General features: G+C 44.9%; 1 protein-coding gene across 3 annotated transcripts in view; it reads right to left on the bottom strand.

Moving 5' to 3' along the window:
- Nucleotides 1-6,220: 6,220 nt before the first annotated feature.
- Nucleotides 6,221-22,006, bottom strand: part of CCDC149 (coiled-coil domain containing 149) — a 98,625-nt gene continuing 82,839 nt past the window's right edge. Inside the window, exons 10-13 of one of the 3 annotated variants that reach the window (XM_074321903.2) lie at nt 21,897-21,973; nt 20,500-20,532; nt 15,859-15,975; nt 6,221-6,852 (exon numbers count right to left, since the gene is read on the bottom strand). In XM_074321903.2, coding sequence (XP_074178004.2) covers nt 6,419-6,852; nt 15,859-15,975; nt 20,500-20,532; nt 21,897-21,973 — 661 coding nt within the window. In that variant the 3' untranslated portion in view covers nt 6,221-6,418. The remainder of the gene's footprint in view (nt 6,853-15,858; nt 15,976-20,499; nt 20,533-21,896; nt 21,974-22,006) is intronic. The other 2 variants (XM_074321912.2, XM_074321918.2) reach the window with 2 other exon arrangements.

Here is a 22,006-nt window from a genome sequence, read left to right as displayed (position 1 = left end):
GGAAAGGAATAAAATACCAAATGTGCCATCTTCGACTCTGCTGCCCAGTTTACAGGTTAATTCAAGATCACCAAGGGAGGTATGGACTTATTTTTCAGAAGGAGGCCGGTACTTTTCATCACTTATCTTCTGTCTTAGTCCATTTGGGCTGTTATCACAAAACACCACAGACTGGGCAGCTTAGAAACGACAGAAATTTATTTCACAGTTCTGGAGGCTGGAAGTCCAAGGTCCTGGTATCAGTGTGGTTGGGTGAGAGCCCTCTTTGGGGTTCCTAGCTGATGATTTTGCTGTGTCCTCACATGATGGAAGGGGCGAGGGATCTCTCTGGAGCATCTTTTATAAGCCACTTATCTCATTCATGAGGGCTCCCCCTCATGACTTTGGGACCTCACAAAGGCCTCCCTATCTACTGCCAACATCTTTGGGGGTTGGGATTTCAATATATAAATTCGGGGGGGGGGGCACATTCAGAATAGCACCTATTCTTAGTTTCTTTCTTCACTACCCTCAGCCTTCCTCAAATGAAAGAGATACCCTAGCAGACATACTCCTTTGTGTTCTGTCCATTAATGGGAATGGAATTGATAAACCATTCTGTGGGGTTCCAGAGCCAAGAAAGAGAGAGGAAATAATAGAAGGACAAATTACAATTCACCGTGAGGGCAAAGGAATGCAGATAGCATAGTGGTTGACAGCTCAGGCTCAGTGGAAGGCCTGTTCGGAATCCCAGGTCTGCCAAACTTACAAGCTGTGTGACCTGAGCAATTTACTTCACCTCTCTAGGCCTGGGTTCTCTCATCTGTAAAATAAGACTATCCAATCGGATTATTGTGAGGATTAAATCAAGTGCTATTCATCAGAGATGTATAGCATAGCAAAAAGACCTAAGGATCTAATAAGTGCCTAATTAATAACAATGGCTAAGGTCAGAAAAATACCTACGAATGGATTGGACTACCTTATAAGGTAGTGAGTGTCATGCAACTAGAAGGATTCAAGTAAAGAAATGGTTGTTACCTCTTAGGTTTGTAAGAAGGATTTCTGCATCCATTAAGAGGCTGGCTGAGAGAAACTCAGTGATCCCAATTCTTGCGGGGAGGGGACTTCAGATGAAGAAAAGACTGTGGACCATAAAGGCAGGCATCTGGTTCTTGGCACGGAACCTGATGTGTGCCCCCAAATGTGCCCTTTGGACCCCACTTGGCCCCTGGAGGCTATTTTTACCCCTTTCCTCTTACAAGTCTATTTTGTTAATCTCTTTACACTTGCTGTTTTGAGTTCCCAGCCAGCTTGCTAATCAGTTTGCCTATTTGACTCACAGGGTTTGCATTTGTCACTGAGACTTAAACACACACTTGTTTTGATTTCTTTTTGTAAAATTAGAAGCATTTGATGTAATGACTCTACCTAGACGCAGCTGGTAAAGTGAGAATAATGCTCAAGTTTGCACAGTTTAAACACAATGTAGACAATAATTAGAAATGCTATCTTTAGATGTTTAGGATAAGCTTTTTCTCAGAATTGCAGTGAATTTTTTTCCGAGTGGGGCTTTTCAGTGCATATATATACAGAAACACTAAAAACGTAAGAAAATAGAGCAAATCAGTGAATGCTTTGGTCAACTTGAAAGACTGCAGGAAATAAACCAACTGATTTTAGATCTGGTGCTTTTGACTAAATGCATAAAATCTTTACATTCTCCATAATTTTCATGACTAGCACATGATCTAATAATTTTAGGTAACAGATTGTAACTGTTAAGTTGCTACAATATGCTAGAAGGAATGCTCAACCTATGCTTGGCCTTCAGTGATGGTGGAGAGAGAGAATGACCCAAATAATAAAGATAATTAATCGTCTCCATCAGGAAAAATACCACATTTTTATGTCAGGTAGCTAAAATGATATAGTTATGACGTATGATGATCGTAGACGCCAGTAAAACAAGGTCTACAAAGGAATAGAAGTTACTTCTTTCTTTAACTAAAAAATAGCAGCTGGCTTGCTCTTTTTTTTCTTTTTTTTTTTCAGCCAATTGTTTTAAATTTAATAGGCTATCACTGGCCTCAGCTAAGTTCCCAAAATATATTCCTAGGCTCACATAGATTCCAGAAAGTCAAATTTGTCAGTATTATGCAAACATTCCCCATGTATCTTAAAAAGAAAAAAAATTCTCATTTAGTAAAAAGGTGGAATGAAATGTAAGGCAGCATATCAATATCTATCATTTTAAATTGCCTTCATGCTGTATCAACTTGTTTTATTTTTGTGAGCAATCATAATATCGAGAGACGGGTCCTCCTTAGTTTTTCTGCTTCTCATTTTTAATTAGATTGACTCCTGAGCTCTCTCCTGCATCTCTCTGATCTTCAAATTTTTCTCTGTTCAGAAAGGTATCTGGAAAAAACGGAATATATTAAAGTAGGGAGTTAAGGGGAATCCTTTAGCTTTTTGATATCCTAAGTTATCCTCAATATCATTAAGGAGGAAGATTGTTCTAAATGCAGGCTTCCAGAATGAAAGTGGAGGGCAGAGGGAGAAGGTACTCAAATAGAGAACACTTTCAAAGAGAAGTGGGGGACCACGCCATACACGGGGTTCCAGGAAAATGATCAAGCCAGGAGAAAGTCCCATTTGTTTGGAGGAGCAGAAAGTCAAAAGGGGCAAAGCCATGCTGTCATTTTAAAGAGGGGAGATGGCTCCAAGGAACAAGTAGCTGGTCTTTGAAATTCCTTACAGAGGAGATTGAATCTTTTATGGCGCGTGGTGAATTGGGGTGCAAATGCTCCAGTAGGAAAAACACATCCGAAAATGCACTCCAACATGTGAACGACTGATACCAGATCCCCACTTTAGCACTTCACATCATGCTGGTGGTGTGTGTGTGGCAGGAAGGGCACAGAAGGGAAACCATGATGGGAAAACGAATTTAGCTTACTTACGATGGCCAGCTGGGAGGAGGTTCCAGCTCAGATTAAGCTGGATGCTCTCAGGAGCCTCTCTGCTAGAGACGTTTGGGGACTAGCTGTGCAGGGGAAGAAGAAAGGGGGAGGGGGAGAAGAAGGTGGGCAGAGGACGCTTGGAAAGGAAAGGAGTGAGGGATGAGAAATGCCTGCTTTACAAAAACCAATCCATTTCCACAGGCCTTAATTAAAAGAACGACAAACACTCATACGTAAAAATACTCACCTGAAGGCTCTCAGGTACGGAGCAATCACAAGAAATGCAGTGTGTGCAAACAAGCTTTCATTAAGAGACCTGTCAGCTCTGTTTCATTTATCCAGACTGTTCTGCATTCTGCTGGCAACCGAGCTGGAAAAATAATGGAAGGACAGACACACTTGACGAGGTAAACAAAGGTGGGAATGTTCCAGCTACAAAATAGGACAGATGATAAAGAAGCTAGGGAAGAGGAGATGAGATGGCGTTTTTCTTAACTAACAAACCAACAAACAACGACGACCACCCCTCCCCCCAACTCCCCACTCATCAGTAACATAATATTCTGGCTTTTTAAGGGGAAACAAATCAAACAAAAACAGACATGTGGGGTTCAGAGACAATGCTGTTAGTGGCCTACTCAAATCTATTCCCACCCCTGTTATTCTTCTCAAGACCTGATTTTGTTTTCATGATCACCCTTTTAGAGTCTGCATGTCTAGGGACAGGGCCCCTCCCCAATTCACAGTGTGATCTTGGTGAACCTCAATCTGTCACATAATTTCATCACCGTTGCCAGGGATTGGTTTAGACCTAGGCATGTGACAATTCTTACCAGTGAAATGTGGCAAGAACTGGGTGTTTTGCACTTACACACACACACACACACACACACACACGCATGTATGTCTGTGCACACACACACGGGGAGAAACTTCCTTCTGCTTCTGAACACATGTGTGAGAGAAGGTGATGCCTGGAACGGCTGCAGCCATCTTGTTAGCTTGAGGAAGTAGCCAGCAGTGAGGCGGGCAGAGCAGAAAGATGGAAACCCAGATTCTTCATGGATTTCTTGAATGAACCAGCCCTGGCTGGAACTCCCTACTTCTGAAGTTCTTGTTCCGCAATATGATTCATTTCCCTATTGCTTAAGTTTCTTAAAGTGTGAATTATAGCTGAGAATTCCTGACACAGTGCTATCTGGTGAAGGAAGGAAGAGAATGCTGCACACTTTTCACAATGACTCTTAGCACGACAAAAGGAAACCGTGAGTGATTGCTGAAACTCTCTTTAATGTCTGTGGACCAGAAGAACCATGTTGGGTTGGGATAGCAGAAGTGGGACAATGTCACATGCATGAATGTGACAGAATCAATTCATTGGCTCCAATGCCATCTAATAACTCCCAGGCTGACTGTAAACAGTGGAGGTTGTCGCTCCCTACCCCCTCCCTGCCCCCGGGCTCTCTGGCGCTCACAGCGTTCCTGTTCATGATGGAAGAATGTGTTGGAGTTTATTATAAGCCCTGCTCGCCAGAAGGTGATGAACGGGCCCTAAAGACGCGCACCTGGCCGGCTATGTGTCAAAACCAGAGCTTCTGAAGGGAGAGAGTTTTCTTTTTATTATTACTGTATTAAATCTGGCTGTGTTTTCCTTTGGTGGCTCTGGCGTCCTATGCAGCAGTGTTGAACATGTGCAGACAGTTAAGGCCTAGTGCAGCAGGAAGGTTATTTCTGTGGCTGCTGGGCTGTGCACACTGTACAGCTGCAGAAGCGGCCTCCCTGGAGGGGAAGCTGAGGGGGTGAACCTGGCGAGGGGGCAGATGCTGGAGCACAGAGGGAGGAAGGGGGCATTGGGGCCAGGCAGGCAGGGGCAGGTGGCACTGGGGCAGGTGGGGCATCAGGACTCGGGCATGCTCCCGTTCCTCCAGTGGGATTGGCCTCTGGTGAGTGGCAAGAAGTGTGGAGTGTGTGTGTGGTAAAGGACTGGGCCTTCCTGTCTGCAGTTCCCCTTCATTCAACGGGAGCCAGCGCTCCTCCTCGGCTGGCAGAGCGATGCCAGGAGATGCAATGTGGTGGGGAAGGTGAGGGTGAGCTGGCCACCCATGTGCACGCTGCACACGTGGGTTCACAAGCCCGGTATAAACAGCCGACGTTGAGGATGAATTTTCAACCCTTGCCACCTTGGGAGCCTCTCTTTCTCCTGCAGGAGTCCCTCGAGGGAATGATTCTGGTTCTCAGGGCTGTTCTGAGCGTTGGGATCGGGGATCAGGTGTCCTGGGGAAATGAACTGAGCTCAGCTCAAAGCAAGTTCTGTCGTTTGATGAGCCTTCAACTTTCTGTGGTGCCAGAAGCGGCTGAGAAAAGCTAATTTATTCCCAAGGAAAGGACCAGGTAGGGTTGACCACTCCCTCCTTTCCCACCCTTGAAGCTAGTACTGGTTTCCACATCCCCATTACCAGGCTGTAACAAAGTTATTTGTGTCTTGTCTTTAAAATCCCTGCTCCTGGCTGCACAGAGGACGCAGCCTTACCACTCGGTTGGAGAAGTGAAGGGTTCCAGGTTTCAGGCGGTATAGGAAACTGGATTGGCCTTAAGCAGCTATATCTTGCCCCAACCCCACATGGCCATCGAACCTTATATGCAGCACAGGTTGCATGAGAGAAGCAGCATTTCCAGGTTCTGGCCCTCACTCATCTCATCTCAGAAACAAAACCCAAAACACCCCTGGAGTCCCCTTCCTCCCTTCTTATCCCCCCATCAATCCAGGTCGATTAATCCTCCAGAATTACAGGCTGGAAAACTCAGCTGCAGCAGTCAGCACACAGGTCTCCACAGGGGCCATGGATTGCAAACCGGAAGCCCAACCTTCTGAGCCTGCTTAAGCCCCTTTCCACCTGCCAGTCGGTGCCATGACAGACAGTACCGCACGCAGGCAGGATGCCAAGAACACCCATGATGGGAGGTCCTAGCAGGCCCTGACATGATGAAGTGGAGCGGTGGGCCCTCTGGACCCATTACGCTCAATTACACCTTTCTCTCCAGCCGCCTACCCGTTACAAAGACAGAGATCTGATTAAAAATCCCATTCGTTTCAAGCTCTTCCCATAATTTTGATCGACAACATTAAACGCTAATAGAATAACATCTTCTCTCTAATAAAACAAATGCTGACAGAAAGACGGATGCCGAAAACCAGCCATATGGCGGACACAATTCTGTGCCTGGCCATGCTCACAGCAGTGCATCTTCGGCAGAAAGAGATGACACTGAGAAGCTTGAGGACCCGCATTTAATAAATCAAACTGTGCTGGCATCATCAGAATATTCACAGTTTGCAACGGGATCTGTGTCTTTTCTCACTTGCAGACTTAGAGGTGTTTTAGGAGAAAGCGACTTCTGTGAGCTGTTCTGATGGTAGTTCTTTACTGTCCCCAGGGCCTTCCGCGTGTCATCGTGCCAGGTCCCTTTCCCCTTCATGTTTTCAGAGTGCTTTGTGGGCCTCCACCCTCGGGGGTCTCCTTGCCATTTTCCATGGTGGAAGCTTTGGCTTCTGGCTGGCTGGACTCACAGGAGTCTTGGCAAGATTTGGGGAGCTCCCCCTTGGAGGCCAGGCCCAGCCGGGACAGCCCTATCTCGTTCCTGTGACCCGCCACAGGACTCTCTCTCCCGTCCCCTTCGGGTTCTGCAGCTGCCTGTTCCTCCGTCAGTTTCATTATTTCCCTTCCGAGCCTGTTTACGTCTTCTTCCTCAGAAGGTAACTGGGGTAATGAAGGATGAAAGTGCTTGTGTTGGTTCCCGTGGCTCTGATTTGCTGGGGAGTTGACAGCGGGCCTCCCAGCATCCTCTGGTGCTGTCAACACGTCGGCAGCGGCACAACTTTCATCTCCTTCTTGCTTCTGAACCTCCCCTGGAACAGACGGAGGACAGCATCAAACCTCTGGCTGGAAGTCAGCCCTCACTTCCCTCTCCTCCCAACCTCCTGCCCACTGTCGGGGCCTCTGAGCTTGAAATGCGTTCGGGCCTCCTCCCCCACCCCCCTTGCTGAAGGGGAACACAGGACTCAAGTTCAAAAAGAAAGCTGCAGGTACTTTTGTGATTACTGTGTCGTTAAGGGAGGAAAAGGGAGCACCTGGGCCAGGCTCAGAATCCACCCTTTCCAGGCCCCTGGTTTCCTCCTGCCTCCCTCTCTCTAGCGTGGCTCCTTGTGCCCATTAAATATTTAAGCAGAGGACAAAGGTTTTATACTGTCTGTAGATTAGCAAAGACCTGGGGCTCTTTAGAAATGAAAAGAGGTTCTGTTTGCCTTCAGGGTGGAAAACAGAAGCAGCAGTTAGGGAGGAATTTAGTGTCTTGTCCCCCATTCTCCCCATTCTCCATCAGCACCTCATTTTTTTTTTTAATAGGGACTTTTAGGGCCCCTCTCTAATCTCTGGGCCCAGGGAATCTGCATTTGATTTCAAGGGGCCAGGATTTCTTTTTCTTTTCTTTTTAAAAAAATTTTTATTGGGGAATATTGGAGAACAGTGTGTTTCTCCAGGGCCCATCAGCTCCAAGTCGTTGTCCTTCAGTCTAGTTAGTTGAGGCGGGCGCAGCTCAGCTCCAAGTCCAGTTGCTGTTTTCAATTTTCAGTTGCAGGGGGTGCAGCGCACCACCCCATGTGGGAATTGAACCAGCAACCTGGTTGTTGAGAGCTCGCGCTCTAACACACTGAGCCATCCGGCCGCCCCAGCACCTCATTTTTTTGACACAGATTGATGTTTCCTCAATTTCAAATAAAACTATATGCAAAAGCAGCTTTAAGCTCCTTCTGCCCCCAACTAAATTGGTGTCCCTAAACCCTTTCTCTATACAATGGAGATTCTCGAGCTGTAACTGCAGGGGGACAGGAGAGAATGCAGACCCTGGGAGCTAGTGTCTAGGCCTCCTTTCCCTCCTCACTTGCTTTGTGATCAGGGGGACCTGTCTGACCTCCTTTTCTCAGAAACAAAGTAAGGGGCAGGACTCCCTGATGTCCCTTCCAGACCTAACAAGCAACAGTGAGTGGCTCTGCATGACTGGGAAGCATTTGGTGAGCAGACTTTTAGCACCTGGACATCTGCATTCAATGTCAGACTCTGAGGTTCCCAGAGTCAAGATTTTCTTAGCCCTCAGGCCACAGAGTGATGGACTATATGGAAGAGCTTACAGTCTAATTTCAGCCTGGGTGGAGGCCACAGGGGTCAGGGACACAGGGAACACTTCCTGTCCCCCCCCCCCCCTCCACCATAGAAACAGACAGCAACCCCACCACTGCCACGCGGCTTGCAGGTGTGCTTTGGGGCTGAAAGCTGGAACTTGGGGGTGGGGTGGGCTGAGGGCGAACTGCAGGAGGGTTAGAAAGGAAGCTGACCTGCTCTGACCGTGCATTTTCCTGCTCAAAACCTTTATTGGAACTTAGTCACTTTTAGGAGAAGTTTCAATTCCTTTCACTTGGGTCCTTCACAAGGTCCTACCTGCTGTGCTCCCGCTTTGCTGTGCAGCCTCAGCCTCATTTCTACGGTTCCCTCACCTGCACGTGTCCTGCAGCCCAGTCTACACTGTCTTTCACTGGTCCTGCACCACTTGGTTTCTCCCCTTTCTAAACTGAATCATACCACTTATTAGGTGCTTTTCTGTGCTAGGCTTGGCGCTCAGCATTTTACACATTTACCCTGTTCTAGAAGGTAAGCAGGGGCCTCACCTGACTCGTTCACAGCGCTTGGCACATTTTAGTTATTCAAGAATGCCTAAAAAAGTAGTTCCTCACTTCTCCGTTTTTTTCTGATGGAAGTATAACAGACACGGAAGTGCACAAATCCTAAGTCTAGAGTTCAGTGAATTTTCCCAACATGAACATAGCTTGTAACCAGCGGCCAGGACAAGAAATAAAACACTACCACCACTCCCCCTACAAACATCTGGTCTAGGCCCCCAGCCTAGTCCCTTTCCCTAGTCACCTCTCTTCTGCCAGTGGTGACCACTTTCCTACTTTGGACACGAAGGATGAGTTTTGCCTGGTCTTTGAACTTCATATACTGAGATCAGACTGTATGTGCTGGTTTGCGTCTGCACTGATTTGTGTTTATGAGGCTGATCCACGTTATTGTGGTTTGCATTCGTTCATTTGAATGCACCGCAATTTTCAAAAAGTATTTAAGTACTGAGCGAAAACAGGCAATTCACAAAGAAATACAAATGGATGGAAAACACATGAAATGATCCATAACCGTTCAAAATTAAAGAAATCTAAATCGCAATGAGATGCAATTTTTCATCAACTGGACTGGCAAAAATGTAAAAGTTTGATAAAGCTCAGTGTCACTGAGGATGTGGGGAAACAGGTACAATCATGTATGAGTACAGAATAAAAATTAGCAAAACCCTTTGGAAGGGCATGTGGGCAATATCTATGGCAATCCTAAATGCACCTACCCTTTAACCCAGTAATTCCATTACGAGGAACCTACCTATGGCTATTAGCCCAAATGTTTCAAGACATACGTGGCAGATGCTTACAACATTGCTTTAAATAGCAGAAACCTGGACAGAATCTCATCTTCCACAGGGGATTCTGGATCTACTTGACGAGCTACAAAATTTTTCCTGCTGGTACACACCAGAAATTGTAGGTTGCCTCTGGGGAGCAGACTGAAGGTCAAGGCAGGAGCAAGGGTAGAGAAAGGCTTTAAATTTAATTTTATATCTTTTTTTTGTGCTGTTTAAATTTTTAAACATGTGCTTGCATTACTAATTTTACAAAATAAGACACGCAACTTCTCTCTCTCTCTCTCTCTCTCTCTCTCTCTCTCTCTCTCTCTCTCTCTCTCTCTCGTATGCGTTTTCTCTCTGCCTCTCAGCCATGATGTGAGGATACAGCAAAAAGGTGGTCATCTGCAAGCCAGGAAGAGGACCCTCACCAGACACTGAATCTGTCAGTATCAGCACCTTGATCTTGGACTTCCCAGCCTCCAGAACTGTGAGAAATAAATATTTGTTGTATAATATTTGTTGCCACTTAATTTATGATATTTTGTTATAGCAGCCTGAACCAACACACTCAAAAATGTTTCTTGCATCTGCCCACTCTTCTTTCCCAGTGCAGACTCTCCCCAATCATGGCGTAGATTTCTAAAGCCTCTCCATGTAAATCGCTTAGGAATATTTCCCCAATAGGACTTACCATCAATCACCTCAGCCAATGAACAGGTAAGCATCTGGAAAACAAGTGCAACCACTCCTGGTATTTCATAAACCCAGACCCTGGCAGGTGATAGGTATGTGGTGACTGTTTATAATTATTATATGAATTTTTGAGGATTATTGATATACTTTAGAAAGATTGCATACTTAAAAGTGCATAAATCTAAGTAGATACAACCTAAAACATTGACATCACCCAAACAGTTGGAAATAAAATGCAGCTTAGAATTTCTGCCACATGTAACACTACTATTCTACGTGCGATCCACTTGAATACAATGCCTGAAGGTATTTCTTAATAAGAATAGGACATGTTTTGAACATCTGTTTAGTTAAATAACTGGATGTGTTTTCTGAGCATTTAGTTACTTAAAATAGTGTTCAAAGTGTTAAGAAACTTAAAAAAGGCCAACCCCCGGCAACAACTCTGAGAAACTCTAGAAGAAATGAAATATTAGTGAGATCAGCTGGATGCTAAGACTGAAATGGAACTACTGAGATGAAGAAGGGTAGTAGCAGAAGTTGCAGCTGTGGTAGGCAGCAGGCTGGAATCACTGCGGAGGGAACAGTGGGTCTCAACTCTGCCAGGCAGCCTATGCCCGCTGCCACACAGCCCACACCTCTCCAGTCCTGACATGCATTTGTTTCTCGCCTTCAACACAAGTCATTTTCTCTCTCTGTATCCCTTTCGATATCCATAGACAAAATCTCTGAGACAGAAGTTCAACCGAATCTACATTATACTTTCCAAAGCCTCTATGTTGTCATGGACAACAATGTATTACTCTCCTGAGAACTCTCTCACCTCAGTACATATTGTACCTGAAAAGAAGACCATTAGTTGTACTCACAATGAAATTCATAATGTATAAATGAGTGAATAAAGCAAGCCTTGATTAAAAAAAAAGAAATAATAACTATTCAGATCTGTTCAGCTAGGATAACGTAATTCCTAACACGTTTCTTTGTTTCTAGTCTCCTGCTCTAATCCTGTTGGGAGAAAGACCTTGCCTAAAGCTTTGCTACTCATAGGGGGTTCCATGGACCAGCAGCAGTGGCACCATCTGGGAGCTTGTTAGACATGCAGGATATTGGGTCCTACCCCAGACCTACTGGTCCAGCGTCTGCATTTTAAATAAGATCCCAGGTGATGTGGGTGTCCAGTACAGTTCCAGAAGTGCTGTGAACTTGAAACACAAATCTGACCATGCCCTTCCCCAGCTGTAAAACCTACAAAGGCTGCCACTACCTCAGGAACAAAGCCCACGCTCTCAGCCTGACACTGAATGCCTTCAATGACCCAACATCCAATGACCTTTCTACCTGACATCCCAACTCTCCTCCTAGCATCCGTACACTCCAGCCACACGGAACCTTCATGGCGTCCCAGCCCTGCCCTCTGCACCTTTGCTTAGGTGGTTGATTCCCCCACCATTGTTCCTTTATGTATCCAGATGACTAACTTCAAGAGTCATCTCTCTACTTCCACCTCCTCCATGAAGCCTATCTGATTAAACCTGCCAGAAGTAATGTCCCCAGTGCCCTAATCCCCACAAGGCTGCATGTGGACCGCCAAGGGCAGTTACTACTTTTTACTTTTTTACCCTTAAATTGTTACTTATTTGAGTTGGCTTATAAAAAACACCTGAAGTATAAAGTCTTGGTTAATTTTTTAACTTTGCCAATGTTCTATAGGGGAGGCTCAATCAATAGCTTATTAAATGTTCCAATCTATGGACATGTACATGAATCATGGATAAATGAACATGTTAGTACATATATTTAAATACCATGCCTTAATAAATAAAAGCAATCCTTGAATTTATGGTATTTGTTTTAGGTTGTATTGAGGCGGTTATTCTATAAGTTCTTAAAATGGCACTTTCAGTAAAAAGATTTCTAACTCGCAGAAACATTTAGCTACATCTGCAGTAGCTCAGAGAAGCCATCGCATAATTTTCATACTAACAAATGAAAATTTTTCTAGTGCTTGTGTAGGGGACAGGGGAAACACTGAGTCAAAATGAGCAAGTTTCCAGCATAGTGTGAGGAGTTTTGTTCAAAAAGAATAAATGATGGTCTTTTCTGCAGTTAAAGTTTTCACTGGTATCAGATGAATAAACTCCTTCTGGAAAATACTCTTATGACATTACTTCTTCCAGGACACTTAATAGTATATTCTGGTGCCTGAAAAATTAATTAACCTTACCAGTAACCACCTAACCCCTAGGCCATTTGTAGTGTTCTTGTTGTGGGTCAGGTTAATCTCTACCTTAATGTACAGCTCAGTGAGCGTGTGGTCTAAATTACACTGGGGGCTTTTGGTTGCTGGTGCTTTGCTTGGGGCCATTTCTTTAGGTGACAATCCACTCATGTCCAAATGCGATTTTTTTTTTTTTTTTTTTTTAATGGCAAGGCTCTGAGATTAACAGGGAGAACTTTTAAGCTTTTCTTTTTGAGTATTGGGAGGGCAGAGCAATACTGTTGTCATCATTATAGGTCCAAACACAGCTATAATCAGGGGATGGACAAGGCTATAATTCTATTGTTTAGTTCTATCAAGGATATTTTTTTCTGAGAAAGGCTAGCTTTTTAAGAGCCTCAGAACCATAAAGATAGAGGGGCCAGGCTCCAGAGTTGGATTATGGGTCACCAGCAGGATTTACTAACACACTCCCCCATTTTGTTTATCCAAAAGCTATCGAAAATGCCTACCCATGTCATTACCAGGAGACAAAGAAAAATTACTGAAAATGCCACAACTGTTGAGTTATAACTAGGTAACCAGAGGAGCAAAATTCTGGGATGTTAACTCTTAAGTGGTGGGAATTTTATTTTCCCTTTGAGAGCAGACAGCATTGCCATTTCCATTAAAAAAAAAGATTTCTGAACTAGCCCAGAGTAGCAAAATATTACTATAAATAATAGTAATTATTCTGTGCTGTTTTAGCAAACACAATTAGTATCATTAATACTTATTATTAAAAACAATACACATATTAATGATGAGGCAATCGACTGATACAAATGCATTATGACACAAACAGCGTGGAAAGACAAATATTTTCTCTAAAACATGAAGAAACAGGAGCTCTTTGAACGAAAGATTGCTAGTTCTCTAAAAATGTGTTTCCCCCCCCTGCCACCCATTGGCCCAAAGGGGACATTTGTCTTTTTTTGTTAACTGGTCTCTGATGGGCTTTGTCCTCCCAAGTGTGAGCTGCTTTCAGTTGGAATTATTCAGAGATGCAGTGGTGATGAGCCCACCCCAGACTGACAGCAGCTACATAAATGCTTCCTTATTCCCACCCGTGCTTGGTGAAGGACTGTGTTGGAACAATGGGAGCTAATGATGGTACTTCAGAAGCTATCATTTTGAATCAGGCCATTACTTATGCCGCTCTTGTGAAAATCAAGCCAGGCTCATGCTCCCTTTCAGTTTTGCAGGCCCGGGCCCACTTGGGGGCTCAGCAAGCCCAGAGCAGATAGAGGGCTTTGGATCTCCATGTGGACACTGGCTGCTGGCATGGAATAACCACTAGCCAAGACATGTTCCAGAATGCATAGTGGGCCATAGTGTGTTACAGGCCAGCCTTGCAAACAGCCACATGCTGCAGGTTGGGAAGACCCAACATTGCCTTCTGGCCAGTGTGTGACCCACCCAAGTCAGGGGCTCTCTCCAGGAATCCTCACTGCATGTGCTGGGTGAACCTTTCTGTTGAAATCCCAGACCTGTCCTGCCTTCTATTCTTATCATTCCATGCAGTACGATGAGTGATTTGTACAGGCTTCAAAACACAGCTGTCCAGATGTGAGTGAGCCTTGCCCAGCCCAGATCAGATTAGCAGACCCACCCATCTGACCCAAAGACACGTGATAAATAATACATAGTTGTCTGCTTTAAGTTCTAAACTTCGAGGTGGTTTGTTACACAATAATAGCTGACTGATGCAGCTGGCTAGTACAGTTTGATAAAGACACAGTTTTCATGTCAGATAATGATAAGGTTAGAAAGCCAGGCTAGGGCAAGTCTCGGAATTGTGATTTTAAGTAGAAGACAGTCGGAAGCCACTTGAGTGTTTTGAGCACGGTACAAACAGGATGGAAAGCAGAGCTGCAGAAGCTTCTTCTTACAGCAGCAGGATGGAGATGGGAGTGAAGTAAGGAGAGTCTGGGAGGCAGGAAAACCAGGATGGAAGTCCTTCCAAGGAGGTAAAGTGAGCTTGAACCAAGTCAGAGGTGGCAGGAATGGAGGTACAAGAAGATCTGAAGAAAGAGTTTGGCTAAAGACCAGATGTGGATGGGGAAGGAAAGCTGACAGTGTTCAATGACAGCTCTAAGGTTTCAAGCCTGGGTAGCTGAGAGGGTGACAAAAAAGCAAGGGAGCAGGGAGAGTTGGTGAGGTCACACTTGAGAAGTCCATAAAATATTTAGGTTGGAAAATTTTAGCTTTGGGAAATGTGGGACTGCAACTCTGCAAATGGACCTCGTGGTGGGGGAAATATTTCGAGAATATCTTCATAGAGGTGAGGGTGGAAGGCATGACTCTGAGCAAGAGAAGGGGAAAGGTGCAGATGTTCAAGGAAAGAACATTAATACCCGCATGCTGGGTGTATTATTAATAGTTATCTACTACTGTGTAACAAATTAGCTCAAAACTTAGCCCCTTAAGACTCAGGAGACTGGGAGCAGCTTATCTGGGTGGTTCTGGCTAATGATCTCTCATGAGGTTGTGTTCAAAATGTTGACCAGGGCTGCTGTCATCTGAAGGTTTGACTGGGGCTGGAGAATCTGCTTCCCAGATGGTCCCCTCACATGGCTGATGACTGGAAACCTCAGTTCCATACATGAGTAGCAGGTAGGGCTGCTTGAGTATCCTCATGACATGGCAGCCAGCTTCCTCCAGAGTGAGGGATCCCAGACAGAGAGAGCAAGGCAGATGCCACATGCTTTTTATGACCTAGCCTTAGAAGTCACATACCATCACTTCTGCTGTATTCTATAAGTCACACAAACCAACCCTGACACACAAGAGAAGACTACACAAGGGCATGAATACCAGGAGGTGGGGGATTGTTTGGGGCCATTTTGGATGCTGGCAACCACACTGGGGATGGAGGAAGAAGACAGCCAAACTTAGAAAGATGGGTAGGATAGTTTAGTTGGGGAAATAAGACTGCCACGTGGGAAGATCTAGCTCTCACACCTGTTGGCTCACCTGGCACCCTAAGTGGGCCTTTGATCACTTTCGGAACACTCTGCCCTCCAGAAAGTATGCCTGGTAGAGGGCAAGCATTTTTCTCCATACAACTGATTCCCAGGCCACTTACTATGTGCCAGGCAATGTGCCAAGATTTCCCTGAGGTTGGCACCATCACTTATCAATAAGGAAACTGAGGCTGAAGTTACTAGCTGAAGTTCTTACAGCCATTATGACTTGGGGTTGGAAAATGAACCCAAGTTGTTCACCAACTGAGCCCTCACTGAACCTCTGAGCCACCGTGCAGGGCACGCAGGGCTCGTGGTTCTTCTGCCAGAAGCTCCAAATAAAGATGAACCCACGTAAGAAACACAAGGCATGTGACCCAACAGGGCCACAGAAGCTGTGAGAAGGGGAAGGGCCTGCTGTCCAGTGAGCCCCTCCTCTGTGCCAGGCACACGCCAGGCAAAGATGGACAAATCGAGGTGTGCTTACCATCCTTGGGGTTTGCTTTGTCCTCAGGGGGCTGCTCGACGAACTGCAGCAGTGGGGATCGCGACCTCTGTATGGTGGGGAGACTGGGGTCGCTGAAGAGTATGGTGTCCTTGCCCCCTGTCATGGAGAAGGGGAAATGGATGTGTTAGGTCCTCCATGGAGTTGTGGCTACCTACCCCACACAACGGACTGGCTGTTCAGTCAACAAAGTACTGTTTTCAGTCGGAGGTAACACTGTGGAAGGGAAATGGCCAGCAGGCCCTTTCTGTAGTGGGAGAACGGGAGAGGGAGGTCCAGGCCAGCTGTGTATGACCTGAGAGTCTGCTAAGGACATGGCTGCCCTCCAATGCCACTATTAAGGGGAAGCCTGTATGTCAGCTGACACTCATAGGGGTGAGACAATAACAATAATAACAACAACAGAGTGCCTAGGAGTGCAGGCTTTGGAGCCACACCACAGTGTCTGTGTTCTGAACTTGTTAGCTGGGTGACTTCGGGTAAGTCACTTAGCCTCTCTGAGCCTCACAGCCCTCATCTGTAACATGAGGACAAATGACAGCACCCACCTCATCGGGTGGTTTTAATGAACTGATCCAGGGAAAGCGCTTAGGCCTTTAGTCAGCGCTCCATAAATGTCATGTTGAAATTATTGCTTTAGAAGGCAACTTCCATAGCACTGCCATATATACTATATCTAATTTAATTCACTTCGGTCATTAAGATTGAATAACTCTGTCATAAGTCAGGAAGTATCAGGTCCCCCAAATTATCACAGCTAAGCTTTCCCTTAGAACATAGAGTCCCAGACCAACCACACGCTTTTATCTAACTCCCTACCTGGACTGAGAAAGTTGGAAGCCATGAGGAAATTGCATTATAACCCTAGTTGTAAGGTCATGGCGAGTTATGAAGGTGAGGAGCAGGGAAGCATGGCTTGGGGACTTGAGCCTCATGCATACAGACACACAGATACAAAACACATGGACATAAAGGGATGCTGCCACGGCAGTTAGGAAAACCTAACAGGCAGAACTGGATCCCAAACTTGGTTCCGTGAGGCCTTGGGGCTCTCTTGGTGGGAATCACTGTGCAAAACCCACAAGCCCCACGGGCCACGACTCAGCCTCTGCTCCAGACTTAGCCGTCTGACTCTATGCAAAACTTGATCTAAAGCCAAGTCACTAAATGTCTCTGGGGCTCAAGGCTGAGGCTCTCGAGTTCTCTGACTTTAGTTTCAGCGTCAACAGAGCACAGAGTGGTATTTGTGTGACGACATCTGCCCACTCCTTTGGAGAACCAGGTGAACCTTGGACTCTACCTCAATTTGTTTGTAACACTGTCTTCCCATTGGCCATATCTTTTTGACTTGATTGCCAAGGCTGTAGTAGACAGTTTGCACATGTGCTTAATAAATATCTGATAAATGTCTGAATAAATGGCTGATGCATTCTGGGAATGCTGACGTCTTGCAGGGCAAGGGTGATTGCTGCTGCCTTGGGCAGACAGAAGATGTTATTTGCAGCCATAGCACTCTGGTTTCTCTGCTATCTGAGGGTCATTCCAGAACAATAGAAATCTGAAAGGAGCCAACACTGAAGTTCTCCACCAGCACCCTATTGTCTCCTGTGGAAAAAATCTAGAAATCTTCAGGGCTACAGTCCGGAGAGGTGTCCCAAAGACCATCATTGGGATATTGTTAAGAGACTCACACAATGAAATCAATGCAGCCAGGTCTCCCTTCGGTTGCAAAGACTCAATATGGAAACACCTTGAGGGCTTAATGGCTTCCGAGAACCCATAGCAGATGCCTCTGGCTGGACTTCTTCTGTTTCTCTTCACCAAGGCAAGGGTTACTGTCCTCAAGTCCGGGATAGGACTGCATTTCTTGACCCATCGTTCTCTAGCAAAAAGGCTGGCAGCTCTCTAGCCTTAAGGGGACTCAGTAAGAGACACACTCTGCCCCTCTGTGTCCCAACTAGCCTTCCAAGACCCTTGGCCCTGGTGGCCACAGCATCAGAATTATGGGCAGAGTTGGGAGCTGGCTGAGATTCTCAGCCCTGCCTGTCATGAGGACTTACTTCTCCAGGGCGGAAGGTCTGATGCCTCTCTCCAACCACAGGGCATTATCAGTTTATCATGCCTCCTCAAAAATGCTGGGACCAGCAACATCAAACCTCTCCAAGGAGCTGGGCAACAAGCATGCAGTGAAGGGAAATAGAAGCCACCACTCATCCATGTCCAATCAAAGTGAGGACTGGGGCAAAAATAAATACCTCCCGAAATGCCTGCCTGGAGAGATCATTTCCTAATCTCAAGGCAAAATGCCAAGATTTGGTTATTCTTGCAAAATATTTGAAGGATTCAAAGATCTTTCGTAGAAGGCTCCCCATTCTATTGTTTTTCACTCAGTCCAGATTCCATCTATATTGACTTACATTGAGCTCTAATCTGACGGTCTGCTGTTTCATAGTTTCACTTTGGTTTACAGGACTGGAAGATGGAGAGTGGGGTAAGGGGGCTCCACAACCCAGAGTCAAGCCACAACTCATGTGTTACAGAAGGTCACACAGGCCTTTCCATTCAACTGGTGTTTGGCTTTCTGGAAGCCCTCCTGATTCCTTATAACAACACCCCTCAGCCCCTTCTTCAAAATGTATCAAGTACTTTCAACACACACATTTTCCTCCTCAGGCTGGTGCTTAGCGTGGAGAAGAGAGAAAATTAAAATGAAAAGCCCAAAGAGCCACGCTCTGCTCTTGCCAGAATTCTTTTTTTTTTTTCCTGGCTTTCTCTTTAGAGCAGGAGTGCATCCAGCACACCTCCCTTCAGAGCTCCCCAAGCACGATTCTCCCTACAGAAGCCAGCAAAGGGCTGGGAGAATGAGGCTGACAGGTAGAGGCTGGAGAAGGTGGAGGGTTATTCCTTCCTGAGGAGTGTGGTCCATCGGCCTGCCCTCTGGCTTCCTTGACAGAGCCCCGTAGCTTTTCCACCTCTTTGGCACTGGTTAAACAGTGTGGAAGCTGCTTTGCTATCCAGATGATTTCTCCATGCAGGCGGGGATATTTGTTAAATGTGTCTACTTCCCAACCAGATCACACGTTTGCCCCAACTCTATCAAACAACATCAAGAACTATGTACTGTTGCAGAGAGGGAGGAGGGATGGAGAAGAGAGTCAAAGAAAAATCATAGCATGCTCAAAGCCCAGCTTTGTAATAATGAGGGGTTGGCTTCTTTACCCTGCCTTTACAGTCTCAGAAGAGATCATTTTGGCTTCTGTATGCCTCTTCTCCAATCCAACTGGTTTTACGAACCAGTCCCCAGCTGATCTGATCTACCCCATCTCCCTCTTCCCTGAATTGTAGGACCCCTTTACAAGTGGAGTACTAACATGAAGATCTGAATACCTGGGTTCTAATACCAGCTTCTGTAGCCTCAGGTATCATTTAACTTCCTGGGCTTCTTTATCTGAAATGAAGGGATCAGACTATATCAGGAAATGTTTTCTGTGATATATCAACTCAGACCAGGGGGTCATTTCATGGAAAGCCATAGCGGAAGACTGTTCTGGGGGCCACATGTTAGATCATCAAAGAAGAGCGATGTGATTGATTAGCAATGTCTGCCACCGTCGTGGGAAACGGCGTTGTGTAATATACACCAAGGTTTTGCCATCCTTGAATGTTTTGCTCTCAACTGTCCCTTCCAAGTCTAGTATTCAATGACACTTCACACACTAACATCTTTATTACTCAACACTTAATTATGTGCCATTTTCTGCTTTCCTCCCACTGCTTGATGCATATTCGTCTTGTTTCCCTAATGGCACTGTGGATTCTTGGAGGGGGCAAGGGGCACGTCTAGAATGCTTGGTACAGAACTAAATTCACAAAGTTGATGCTCACAAGGGTACCAACATATCGATGCACTGACTTATTGGAGGAGACACTGATGCTTTGAAGATGATGGTAAATAAGAAAGCTGGCAATTCTCTAAAACTACTGAGGCTCGATTCCCTCCAGTTGGCTGAAACACTCGGATTTGGCTTCTACTTAGGGAGAGAAAGAGGAAGAGAAAGAAGAGGAAGGAAGGCAAAATGGAAAAAGAGGAGGATGAACAGGAGGAGGAGGAAAAGTGGAAGAGGAGGAAAAGAACATATTGCTTTTTGTTCCACTATTTAGTAGGTTAAATGGAGCCACAAAACAAGGAGCAGACAGAGGGACTGGTCTGATTTACCCCAGAAGAAGCCCTTCCCCCTTATTTTCACTGGGTTTGAAGATGTGATAAGATGATGCTTCATTGTAACATCCTGGCACCAGGGACATGTTATTGTTACATAAACTGTGTCATATCTGGGAAATTGCCACTCTTGTCCCTGTCCTCCCACTTTGTGTCTATGTGGAGGCCAGAGATTAGAACAAACATGACGATGGCATAAAATCCACTCAGCCGGGTGCCTCAGAGCTAATTTTACCATTTAATATTTGCTTGGTACTAATTGAATTCTCTATTTCGATTGACTGTTCTAATCAGGAAAGTGCAAGGATACATAGAGAATGCATTTCTATTTATTGCCATGCAGGGATGATATTAATGCACTGTTGATATAAGCCACAAACAAAGATATTTCAAATAGAACATACTCCCAAATCCTACTGAAACATTGTAGCTCAGGCCTTCAGGCAGCAAAAGGAAGGAAAAAAAATTGTTATTGCACAAAGCCATGCTAACCTAGACCAAACAACACCAGAGACAGAAAATTCTCAGTATTCGTTCAGTTATTCAACTTCCAGCTTTTTACGTAAGTTGTAGAAATAAAACATTGTGAAATTTCACTAAGTCATTGGAGAGGGAAAAAAAAAAAATCAAAACTCCAGTACATGCACAGAAATAGCAATCTGCACAAATAACCAATAAATTTGCCCGACTGTGTTGAAATTCAATGCAATAAAAGAAAGGCCTTCAAAGAAGATAAGGTTTTAACTGCATCAAAAGATTCTTGTTCAAAATGGCTCATTCAAATCCCCAGGATGGCACTCGCCACTAATTAGTTCTGTTAGGTCTTTTGACAACAAGTTCAAGGAATCTCCTCTAAAAATACCAATTTATGAAACACACTGCCAGGCAACCTCAGGCTGCTATTCAGATTTACATTAAGAAAACGTGTTGCTGTCCACGTCCCTATGGCAATCTTCATTTCTCAACCGTTACAGGGAAGCAACTGATGAGAATCAAGGGGAGACTAGACTAATTTGTGCAGCAAGGTTAAGTAACTAAAATATGTATGTACAACATTGCTTCCAGGGCAAGAGGAGGCGGTGGAAAATGATATATACAAGTTTCTGGGGAGTATAAAGAAAAAGGGAATACTTAATGGGGGTGGGGTGGCGATGGGGTGAGGGTGGGGTGTCTCATGGAGGGGTATTTTACCAAGACAAATGGGATAAATATAGTTAATTAAAGTGAAACAATAGAGTTTCCTCACACCGTGTAAAACTGTGAAAAAAATCACAGGAAATTTTGATTTTTCAAGCTACGTAAAAAATGGGATGGGGACGAGAGGAGAAGGCGGTTGTAAAGTGCATTTGCGTTAGAAGTGCATTTACTTTTTCTTATTTTCATTGTTAGGGCTGACAATTAAATTGAACAAATGTTTGCATATTCTTACACATTTTTAGGACTGATGATTAAATTGAACAAATCTTTCTAAGATACCTATGGGTAACAAAAATGAAACAATTTACCACAGTCACCAAGTTTTTAAGAAAACCACATACAAACACACACAATGACAATTTCCGAACGTAGATTAGCAAAACTTCATATAGTTAAGTAGATGAGAGCATGCATGTTTACTGCATTTTTCTGATTTCCTCCCAAAATGATGGTTTCTACGTTTAAAACACTGGTGGATTTCTCAGCAACACTCTTCAAATAAAACGACATTGAAAAGGTAGACTCTTCTTTGCAAATTATGTGAGAGCTTCCTTTTTTTAAAAAAAAAAAAAAAAGGAAAACAATTTTCATGACTTCTGCTTACCTGGAAGACTCCACAAACCAGACACTTCCAGAGTTCTTAATTTTTTCTCCAATTCAGCCACCCGATTCCCTAGGATTCTGGAGAAGGGGACAAAAACAGCAGCACACATT

This window comes from Rhinolophus sinicus, chromosome 1 (genome assembly GCF_057876585.1).
Source record: "Rhinolophus sinicus isolate RSI-liver-muscle chromosome 1, RSI-T2T, whole genome shotgun sequence".
Classification (NCBI taxonomy): Eukaryota; Metazoa; Chordata; class Mammalia; order Chiroptera; family Rhinolophidae; genus Rhinolophus; species Rhinolophus sinicus.
The sequence above is the reverse complement of the archived record's forward strand: the minus strand, read 5'-3'. Positions and strand labels throughout refer to the sequence as shown.